The 12075-nt window shown below is 32.0% G+C and overlaps 1 protein-coding gene across 1 annotated transcript; it reads right to left on the bottom strand.

Moving 5' to 3' along the window:
• Positions 1 to 272: 272 nt before the first annotated feature.
• On the bottom strand, positions 273 to 1941 carry LOC139890148 (uncharacterized). The gene is made up of 2 exons (XM_071873044.1): positions 1280 to 1941; positions 273 to 432 (listed from the first exon to the last, which is right to left on the bottom strand). Exons 1-2 carry the CDS (start codon positions 1939 to 1941, stop codon positions 273 to 275), a joined length of 822 nt encoding a protein of 273 aa, XP_071729145.1.
• Between the last annotated feature and the right edge of the window lie 10134 nt (positions 1942 to 12075).

The following is a 12075-nucleotide window of genomic DNA, read 5'->3' as shown; positions in this document are numbered from 1 at the left end:
CACCGGTAACAATTTGAAGTTTATTTTTAGCATTGAGAGCGATCGTCATGGATCGCCTCCATGAGCTATAGTTGTCGGAACCTGTGAGTTTCTTTGAGATGAGTATGAGACCTGGATGATCGTGTTGGTGAAGAAATAGAGGATGATTTGGTGAGGTTGTGTCTTCATTTGTGATCGGCGGCATCGTAGAACAGGAATTAGGTCAGATTGTTGTTTAATTGAAATGATTTGTTGAAATTGAATGAGTAATTGTGAAATTAATGATATTAGGGTTATGAAATTGTGCGATTTATTGTGCGGAAGTGTGATGATTGATCGATTGATTGATTGATTGCCGGAATGTTCAATGGAACAGTTGCCGGAATAGTGATGACGGTGAGCTTGATGCCACCATTAATGGTGCTCTTCAAATCACTAGGTGTGATTTGCCATCTGATACCACAATAGCAAATGTAAAAATTGGGTATTTGCATTAACTGAATTACTAACTATTACATCAGGATGTATTTATACTACATCAGAGAAGACTAACTAACAACTAACAATATAACTAACTACATCTAACAAACTTTCTATACATAACTTAATGAAGTAAGATATTTCTCAATCTTCCTTCTTTGACTTGAAACTGTACAATTGACCTTTGCGTTTACTTCATTGACTGCTGCTGTGGTTATACCTTTACCATCGAGGATTAAGCAAAATCGAGTTACAAATACTCCGTAATTTGATAATTATATTTATATTATAGAAATAAAAAACAAATTGTAGTGCTTTCCAAAAGAATTACTCCGTATAATTTTGGACCAGTGATTATGAATTCAAAAACTAAGAATGCCTGACGATTAAGAAAAAGTCGACGGTTAATTACCATTAATCTCGTACATGAATGAACTATAATTAAGGAATGTAAGTTACAGTTTGGCACGTACATAACAAATTAAGGGATTTAATTATGAAGTATTTTTTATTATTAATTTAATCATTAATTAATTATAAAAAATACGTACAGAGTATAATTTTACCTGATCAGCCTTGTGTGTTTATAGTTAAAAAGAGTTCTTGAAGTTCTGTATATTTCCTTGGTTCTCAAATGAACCCTTGACCAACTATAAATCTTAAATCTTCTTCTTTTAGAAGACGTCGATAAATAACAATATTGGTGTACCTTAGATTATAAAACTACATCAAAAGATACATAACTTGTTCCATATTTGAGCCTATATAAATTACCTAGTTTGTGATTATATTGAGTAACAAAACCCTAGTTCTCATCAACCTCTTATAAATGCACCCTAATTCAATCTCAAGATTTTCCATAGCACTTTCCACAGCTTCTAGTCTTTCTATCGCACTCCGTAGCGATTGCACATCACAATCTTCCCATGGACTCAAGCTATGAAGCCTCTTTAACCGCACCTTCGCGGCTATAACCCCATTGCAACTCATGATTCCTGCCTTCCAGTTTTCATGGTTAGGATTAGGCATGGACATAAGCAACATAACTGACTCTAACAATATAGCAATTGTTTCCCTCACTTCTTTCAAAACATTGCTCACAACCATCAAATTATCTTCGATCGGGGGACTATCATCAGTGGTCGAGCTCTTCATTTTCTTCAACGAGTTTAGTCTTTTCAACATTTGTTTTTTCAACTCTTTTCTTTGTAAACAATATGTTGATAACTTTTTTTCAGTTTCGCCGAGACTAGCTCGGCGAAACGTTGACTGAAGGTCTTGTATGTGACCTTTGACTAGAGATAATATGTCTTTAGTGGTGCAACAAGAATCCAACATCTTCAAAGATGATTCAGAGACCTCCTGAACCCATTTTCGGTCTTGTTTGTTATGGGATAGAACTCGTTTGATGTCCGGTGAATGAAGTAAGTTGTTAACCGAGTCATGCAAGTCTCTTAGAGATTCGAAACTCGAGGATGACATTGACAATGAGAAGGTTTAGGGTTTATTATTTGAATAGATTCTTGAATGTATATAAGATTTGTTTGATGGAATTAAGTAGTGTGACTTTTGATCAGTTATATAGAAATTTAGTTATGGATTAGATCTGAGATGATTAGGGAAGGATAGAGGGTACGGATTGAAGTACAAAGTCATCATGTACGGAAATGACAATATGGCAACAGCTAGATTCAGCAAAATTGTCTCTATGAACCTTCCAAGAGATTGCATTGGCGAAGGAATTTATTATGGAGGCAGGGCCACCAGGGAGACAAGGAATAATAAAATAACATAAACTTGAGAACTACGTATATTGTACATACTTTTTTATGATTTCCAAAAAAACGTATTTAAAGATTAAGAAAGTACAAAAATCCAATAATTAGAACTCAAAATTCGTTTTTTTTTTTTTTTAAATAGTAATATTTGGTGTGAATTTATAAAAATAGAAATCTAAAAAAAATATTTACAAAACTAGTAAAACCCGACTTTGAAAGTCCGGTTTTAATGAAACCGTATTTTCAAACCGTATTTTGTCCACATGGCAGAGTGACAAGACAAACTGGAGTTTCAAACTCCGGTTTTGCCAAGTGTCATATTTTTTTATAAAAGTATTTATTATAATCAATTTAAATTTGTAATTTACTTTTAGAAAATTGCAAATTAAACTGAAAGATAAGTACCGCTCACCTTATGAACAGAATGTGAAGAACAAAAAGTAAAAAAAAAAAAATTAGAATCAAATATAGTAAAACAAAAAGGAAAAATAGAATATATGGTGGTAGAAGGTCCACGTTGCATCTATTTAACTTTATCTTATTTTAGTTCTCATCTTTCTCATTACTCTTCCTTCCCTCTTCTTCCTGATTTGCAGACCTCTTCAATCTCTTTATTCTCAGATCAAAATCGTAGATACAAAATCGAAATCAAAATAAAAATCGCAGATAAAAAATGACACGTGGAAAACCGGAGTTTGAAACTCCGGTTTGTCTTGTCACTCTACCATGTGGACAAAGGGGGTACAAACGGGACTTTGAAATTCCAGTTTGTTTAAAACAGGATTTTCAAAGTCCGGTTTTACTAGTTTTGTATATATATTTTTTCAAATTTCTATTTTTGTAAAATCACCTCCAATTACTACTATTTCAAAAAAAAAAATCTCAAAATTCTAGTCTGTTTGTAGTATACTCCACCTTCAATAAATTAATCTCCGCTTCTTCAGATCTATATGACCATACATTTACGCATTCATATGTTCGTACATCCATACTTCATGAGAGCATATTATCTTTAATGTAATCGGAGCATATCACTAATGATAGCTGCTAACCCCAAAATGAGGTGATGAGACTCCTATGTATAGTGCTCGAGAATCCAGTATGATGCGCCTTTTACCATGCAGCGCCTTATATTTTAGTATGCGCGATATTATTGTGCATGAATATGTTGCGCAAATACGTATACGCAACCACACATACGATTAAGTCCTCCCAATTTGAGATATTAAAGTATTAACCTTTAACAAGCCAAACTCTTAAAATAAAAAGGGTAATTACCTTGATTTTTTTTTGCGTGAATCATCATTAAAAATTCTATTTGGAATGCACATTTGTATTGTAATCATTACCATAATTACTGTTTTCTAATTTTGTGTGTTGATTGACTAGGCATGTCAAATCAAGCGGCGCTAGTGAAGTGTACGCGCTACCGTTTGCTTTTCTCCCAATCCATTACCATTAGATTAATAAATGTTTATGGCGTTGATTCTTCTTTAACCTTTCTTATAGAAAAAATCCTTGAAAAGTTACCATTTGTAATTTTCGTAATAATTTGAATTCCTTCAATCTTCACCTTCGGCTCTTTTTTATACATTCTGTTTATCATAGCCTTTCACATTGGTTTCCCAATTCCGTCGTGTAATCAGGTCAGTTATCTTATTGCTTTCTTGCGTCTTCGTTATCATTTTTTAGAAATTATGGTTTCTACTTGCGAAAATACCTTTCTGCTTCTTTTGCTGATTAACTGTAGACAAAGTTCAAACATCAATTGACGATGATCAGTTAGAACAGTGCATCAAAGTATATCCCTCTCTTAAAAATTTTAAGCATTCCATTCCCTGAACCCCATGAAAGGGCTAATTGTAAGTGAATATGAGTCTTTGCCCTTCTCATTGATCATATGAAAGTATTTATACACAAACATCTACTCTCTTAGCCTAACTAACAATGAGAGACTTTAGGAAACCAATTATGCAATCCTACTGCTATCTATACGGGAATACAAATACAAGTCAATTGACTACATCAATTCTACACACGTGATACATAACTGATATAGTACACTAGTTACATAACATATATTGTACACTAATACACTGTGATGACCCGAAAATTTTCGACCAAATTTAAACTTAATCTTATTTGATTTCGATACGATAAGCAAAGTCTGTTAAACTGAATCTCAAAATTCTTGAACTATTCAATTACCTTTCGTTTATTCACGATGATGCACGAATAATTATATGTAAATAGATACATATACTATAACTTGAAAACGTAACTAGGTGTTGGGTATATGATACTGTGCATTAATCTTATTTGATTGATTACCTGATTGATATATTTAACTACGGAGTTAAAAGATTATGCCAAACGATTCAAGTAAAAGACATTTACTGAGTCTCTTAAGGATTATGATATCATTACGGGTCTCTATTGAGAGGTCCACGTTGATTTGAGAAATCATTCATTTTTAACGGTATTCGGAAAAAATGATAAAGTGTTTGTTTAAATAACGTAACTTGGACACATACAATAATAAGGAATATTAACTGTTGGAATTAGATATATGAATAACCTGTGTTATGTATTTTAAAAACGTGTTTATTAAATATTGAATATATATATTTAAATATAATATTAACTTGGTCATAAAACAATCTGTTATTATATATATAATAACAAATAACGAGACGATGATTTATAGAAGTAAATGACCAAAATACTCGAAAGTTTAAGATATATTTTGAGTGGTATAGTTTAGGAATAATTTAAGACTATATTTTGACAAAGGTACGAGTCGCGAAACGTAATGTACAAGTTTTCTCAACGTACGAAGGGACACTCGAAAAACCAGAACCGGGACATAAGTCGAGTGATGACGTACGACTTATCGGAACAAAAATTACAAGTCAACTATGCATGTGAATTTAATATAATATATAATTAATTATTTAAATTAAATATATTATATTAAATTATGTCGACAAACAAAATTACAAAAAATATGTGAGCTGGATCTGACGGCCATGCGATCGCATGGCAAATAGGCATAAAACCCATGCGATCGCATGGGCATCAGATTCCAAAAAGTTGCCTATAAAAGTCCAGTTTTTGCACGAGTTTTATTTACACATACTACTCCCTCTGTAATATTATTATTATTATTTATTATTTATATTAATATTATTATTATTATTATTATTATTATTATTATTAAGATTATTATTATTATTTATTTTATTATTATTAGTAGTATTATTATTATTACTAATTATATCACTTAAAATACTACGACGAGGTCATGAGCGTGTCACTTTCAAAACGAGTTTTCGAGCAAGCTAGAGCTAAGGAAATTATGGGTTATTACTAAGGAGGTTATGGGTAAGATTTGAGGGTTTTGCTCGTGAGTTAAACTAGTGTTTATCATCTCCGTTACGTCAACGTACTTTCCTACAATATTGAATCTCAATATTGATAGGTAAGCACTCATATTTTATCTTTTATATATTAATTGTGTATCCATGTCTAGTGCTCGAGTATATATATTTATACAGGCTTGTATGCTAAATTTCGTCGCTAAACAGTTTATAATGAATCACGCATTAAATACATATATTACTGGTAAAAAGTATATAATATGCATGTTTTTGGAAAGCTGGCGAAAAATCAATGACTTTTCATTTAGATATCGAATAGTTTCGATGAACGGATTAAAAGATATGATCAACTGAATTATGATTGACGATAATTGAAATTGCTTTTGAATCTGCAATTAAGATTTAAACAACCTGTTTACAAGATTGATAAAATGGATTTTTAAATGTTACCAGCCGAGTAAATGAATCCTTATATAAGGTACGTCTCGTTTGTTGAACTATTGTTAAAATTGACTTTTTGAAACAACATTGGATAACTTTTGTATGACGATATCGAGCATTAGGATTGTGATACACTATGACCTGACCTAGTTTGATTGACATTTATTGACCAACATATGTTCTCTAGGTTGAGATCTACGGTTATTTGGTAATCCAAGTTTCGATCACATTTTGGTGAACGACTTTATATGCTGCTAAGGTGAGTTTCATATGATCCCTTTTACTCAATATATTTTTGGGCTGAGAATACATGCGACTGTTTATAAATACTGAAAATACTAGATTTATATGCGTGAGTTTCATATGATCCCTTTTACTCTTTACATTTTTGGGCTGAGAATACATGCAAATGCTTTATTAACTGATTTACAATATTTATATGCGTGAGTTTCATATGATCCCTTTTACCCTTTACATTTTTGAGCTGAGAATACATGCAAATGCTTTATTAACTGTTTTACAATAATTATATGCGTGAGTTTCATTGATCCCTTTTTAATTGCTTTTGCAATATATATTTTTGGGCTGAGAATACATGCACTTTATTTTAAACGCAATGGATACAAGTACATACTAAATTCTACACTGAGTTTGAACCGAAAATCCCTTAGCTTTGGTAACTGTTAACTGCCAGTTATAAGAACTGGTGGGCGCGAGTAGTAGTATATGGATCCATAGGGCTTGACATCCCCGTCCGAGCTAGAGCACTAGCCTTTTAATGGACGTATGCTATTTGAGAAGCGTACACGTTGGTTTGCGTGTATTTTTAAGATGATTATACAAAGGGTACAAATTATATATACGTTAAGTTTATTTACCAGAGTGCTCAATTTCGTAGAATATTTTGATAAACGTTTCTGGATGAAACAACTGAAATCTTGTGATCCACCTTTATATACAGATTATGCGAAATATTAAAACTATGAACTCACCAACCTTTGTGTTGACACTTGTTAGAATGTTTATTCTCAGGTTCCCTAGAAGTCTTCCGCTGTTTGCTTATATGATAGACAAGCTATGTGCATGGAGTCTTACATGGCATATTTTTCAAGAAAACGTTGCATTCACCAATTCATCACCATGTACCTTATTTAGACTGCATTGTCAACGGAAGTACTGTTGTAAACTATTATATAAGGTGATTGTTTATATGTAGAAATCATCAGATGTCGAAAACCTTTGATTTAATATTCATTTATGGTGTGCCTTTTCAAAAGAATGCAATGTTTATAAAACGTATCATATAGAGGTCAAATACCTCGCAATGAAATCAATGAATGACGTGTTCGTCCATATGGATTTGGAGCGATCGTCACAGTTGGTATCAGAGCGTTGGTCCTAGCGAACCAGGTCTTGCATGAATGTGTCTAACTGATAATTGTTAAGATGCATTAGTAAGTCTGGACTTCGACCGTGTCTGCATGTTAAAAGTTTTTCTTATCATTTTTTGTCGAAAATTACATGCTTATCATTCTTAAGTCTAGACACGTTTTACTGCATTGATTTCATAAATAGTGTATAGACAAAAATTCATATCTTAGCGTATCTGTTACTGTAAACTTTTCCTGACATCTTCCGAAAATTTCTCCGTGATTTATGGAATTTGGTATTATATATATATATGTAAATTATGTATTGAAGAATACCAAACTAAATTCTATAATCTATTTCATATCAAAAATCATCTATCTAATTATACAAGATGGATCCCGTATCTAGTTCAAATTCCTTAAATTCCGACAGCTATTCCGATATGGATATTCTCCTGAACTCTGAAGAAAGTGTAACTGGAATGGATCAACCAATTAGCCATCATCTATTCTGGATGAATTGGGGATGGGTTTGTAGCCTACTTAATTATTGGAGACAAGAAGAAGGCGATCCCTTCCATCCACCACATTGCCCTCTTGGCAAAGAACCTGAAGCACTTACCGGCGAACCTGTTCGTAATACCATTTTCTCTCTCATTTTCAGAGTATCTAGTCATGATTATATACTATCTCACATTCTAAATCTTATTCGTCCGCTCGTCTGAATCGACAATCATCCCGGTGTAGTAGAAGAAGTCAACGAGCTTCGCGCTCGGGTAGTGGCTTTGGAGAATATGGTGCAAAGGTTACAAGCACCAGCAGCATCACCGGCATCAACAGTACCACCGACAACAACACCAACAGTACCATTACCACCACCAACAACATCCGCATCGCAAACCTCAACTTCACAATCTGTTCCACGAGCATCAACGTCATACGCACCGTAGTTACCAAGAAATACCAGCAACAATAACCGATGAAGTATTAACTCATTTCCCCTGAAGAAATTTTATGTATATTTAATATATATGAATTTTGAAATCAAAATAAATCTTTTCGTACCAAGTTATTACGTGTGAATCTTAACTGGTAGGTACTACTCGGTTAATTCATATTACTAATATGCTATGATGTACATACTTCGTTAATGACTTAACCATCGTTAACTACAATCTCTGTTTCCAACTCAATGAATTCCATTTCATAATAAACTAAGTATATTATTCAATTATATGGTTGATTTTATACTTTCATCTTCGATGTATTCGAAACTTTCTAGAAAACATCATTCGTACCTTGCGAAGTTAGCAAGAGTTCCATGAGCACCAACATGATTCACTGAGAAAATATCAATAAAACTGAGTATTGATTACATTAGTGAAATACTCCGTAAAGATTATTAAATCTTTAATGTTTTATTCATTTCTAATTCAAGTCAAAAATCAAATGAGCTTAATATGATATTAACTCATCAAATCTGTATTACATCTGAAGAAAATATACATACATATATTTTCATAAAGACGGTAATAAAAATTCTTTTGTACAAAATATTACTTGTGAAATCTTTAACGGGTAGGTAATTCCCGGGAAATATTTAAGTTCACAATTAATATGTTACACTGTACATTCTTCAACTTTGATTCAAAAATTATTAACTATGCTCACATCGATATACAATCGTTTCCATACAAATTCAATTACATATTCTGATATTGACGGATCAGAATCCAAGTCAAGATTTAACGGGTGACATCATTCTTAGATCTCTACATCTTTCAAAGCTATACTTTGACTTCAAAAATGTGAAAGATCCTTTAGCATTGTTATTACTGAAAATACTATTGCAATCCATTTTCAAAGTGTCCAGTTTTACCACACTTTCAACCAGTCAACTTCGACTTTTTAGATTAACCTTATTATAATCTTGACATATACGTTCTTGTTACTGGGGAACCTTTCATGTTCCACCACATTAGCAGTAAATTTACCAACAACTTCATTGATATGTGACCTTCCGAAAAATCATTATACTCATTGAAACTCCATCATGTACTCACCTACATCTTGTAACAATAATTGCTATACCAACTACCGGGAATTAGCAATCAATATTTCGAATTTTGCAGCAATTCTACGCCAACAGTTATATATATACATATAATGTCTATCTTATAGACTTACATACTTCGAATGTGAAGTTTCTAAAAAACACCCCAAACTGCGAAACTAGTTCTCCGAATTTTGGAAAAATGCTGATGAAATAGCAAAAACTGTAAACGACCTTAACAGTCAAAAGTTTGATGATAAAGAATAGTATGGTGGTAAAGCTGAGAAAAATAGAAGGTTTGGAACTGGAAAACGGATTGAGCAAAGTATGAAGGAGGCTGTGGATAAATCACAAAGAATAAACCTGCCTTCATAGAATCCAAATGATTCAGTATCTGCTGAAGCCATTAACGAATACCTTGCCTCCGAATCTAAACCCTTGCGGACAATATTCTTCATCATCCTCTGATATTAGAAATTCTAAGATATCATCGTATCTTTCATTATAAATATCCTCCATATTTCTGGAGATAATTCCATAGTCATTCTTATCGAAAATCAATTTTCTCTTTACGATATCTGTGTTACACCATAAAAGAAACTATTTTAGTTTTTAAATTCTGAAACTTTCAAATTTAAAATATAAATGTTTTGAAGTAATGTTGGGAATTGAAGCATGAGTTAATATAATATAATGACACTTGATCAACGTGATTATATTACAGTAAGTCATGCTGAGTTTCTAATGGAACGTGATAAAGGTTCACATATCATACCCTCATCATGAACCATGTTACATAACTATTTCATTCTATATAATCTCTAAAAATATCATGAAAATATTTTCTTAATGATTCGGTCTTTTTTGAGGTATTCTGGTAATTTGACAAGTCAGATTGTGCTATTACCATTTCTTTCTTAGAACATTAGTTATGTTCATCTGAAACTTCATACCTACGAATTCTGGACCATTATCCGCTTGACTTAAGGTCAGGAAGAGAAAACGAAAGCGTGAAGCTCCGAAATATAATGGAGAATATAAAGCCCAATAACAATCTCAAAATTTACAACCCGTGTATATCAATGTGTATAGCAATATAAAGACACGGGAGAATGAAAAACACTATAACCCCAAGGTAATGGTAGAAGAAAGTAACTTCCTCTGGTGGTAGATGAAAAAGAAGAATGACAGATATGAAAGTTAGGAGTATATCAAGAATAAGAACTGGATGAAGCATTTCACAATCTTTTGGAAGTATGAAATGAGGAAGAAGATGTAGGAGTGGTGAAAATAATGAGATGAAAGGGGGTTAATTTATAAGCAAAATAACAAACAGAGCAATCGAGGCAGGTGACCTCATTTAATAAAAGAAGATCTTAATTTCCTTAAATTCCGAAGAATCAAATCTTATTTAGATTATGAAGACTTTCTATTCCTTAAATTTCGGAAATCAATCGTTACTACGTCAAGAGATAAGACGCATCTCTATTCTCTATTTCACTTTATTACGATAACTTCCCTCATACGCTTCGAGTAATTGGATTGTGTTATCCATATTATTCAACAATGATAAAACTCTAATTATCAACTCATATACGTTATGAAAACATTTTTATTGTTAGCCATGACGACCTCACTCAAATTTCGGGACGAAATTTCTTTAACGGGTAGGTACTGTGATGACCCGAAAATTTTCGACCAAATTTAAACTTAATCTTATATGATTTCGATACGATAAGCAAAGTCTGTTAAACTGAATCTCAAAATTCTTGAACTATTCAATTACCTTTCGTTTATTCACGATGATGCACGAATAATTATATGTAAATAGATACATATACTATAACTTGAAAACGTAACTAGGTGTTGGGTATATGATACTGTGCATTAATCTTATTTGATTGATTACCTGATTGATATATTTAACTACGGAGTTAAAAGATTATGCCAAACGATTCAAGTAAAAGACATTTACTGAGTCTCTTAAGGATTATGATATCATTACGGGTCTCTATTGAGAGGTCCACGTTGATTTGAGAAATCATTCATTTTTAACGGTATTCGGAAAAAATGATAAAGTGTTTGTTTAAATAACGTAACTTGGACACATACAATAATAAGGAATATTAACTGTTGGAATTAGATATATGAATAACCTGTGTTATGTATTTTAAAAACGTGTTTATTAAATATTGAATATATATATTTAAATATAATATTAACTTGGTCATAAAACAATCTGTTATTATATATATAATAACAAATAACGAGACGATGATTTATAGAAGTAAATGACCAAAATACTCAAAAGTTTAAGATATACTTTGAGTGGTATAGTTTAGGAATAATTTAAGACTATATTTTGACAAAGGTACGAGTCGCGAAACGTAATGTACAAGTTTTCTCAACGTACGAAGGGACACTCGAAAAACCAGAACCGGGACATAAGTCGAGTGATGACGTACGACTTATCGGAACAAAAATTACAAGTCAACTATGCATGTGAATTTAATATAATATATAATTAATTATTTAAATTAAATATATTATATATATTATATTAAATTATGTCGACAAACAAAATTACAAAAAAT

Source organism: Rutidosis leptorrhynchoides, chromosome 2 (genome assembly GCF_046630445.1).
Source record: "Rutidosis leptorrhynchoides isolate AG116_Rl617_1_P2 chromosome 2, CSIRO_AGI_Rlap_v1, whole genome shotgun sequence".
In the NCBI taxonomy this organism is placed as follows: domain Eukaryota; kingdom Viridiplantae; phylum Streptophyta; class Magnoliopsida; order Asterales; family Asteraceae; genus Rutidosis; species Rutidosis leptorrhynchoides.
Note: the sequence above shows the minus strand (reverse complement) of the source record. Positions and strands in the feature narration are given on the sequence as shown.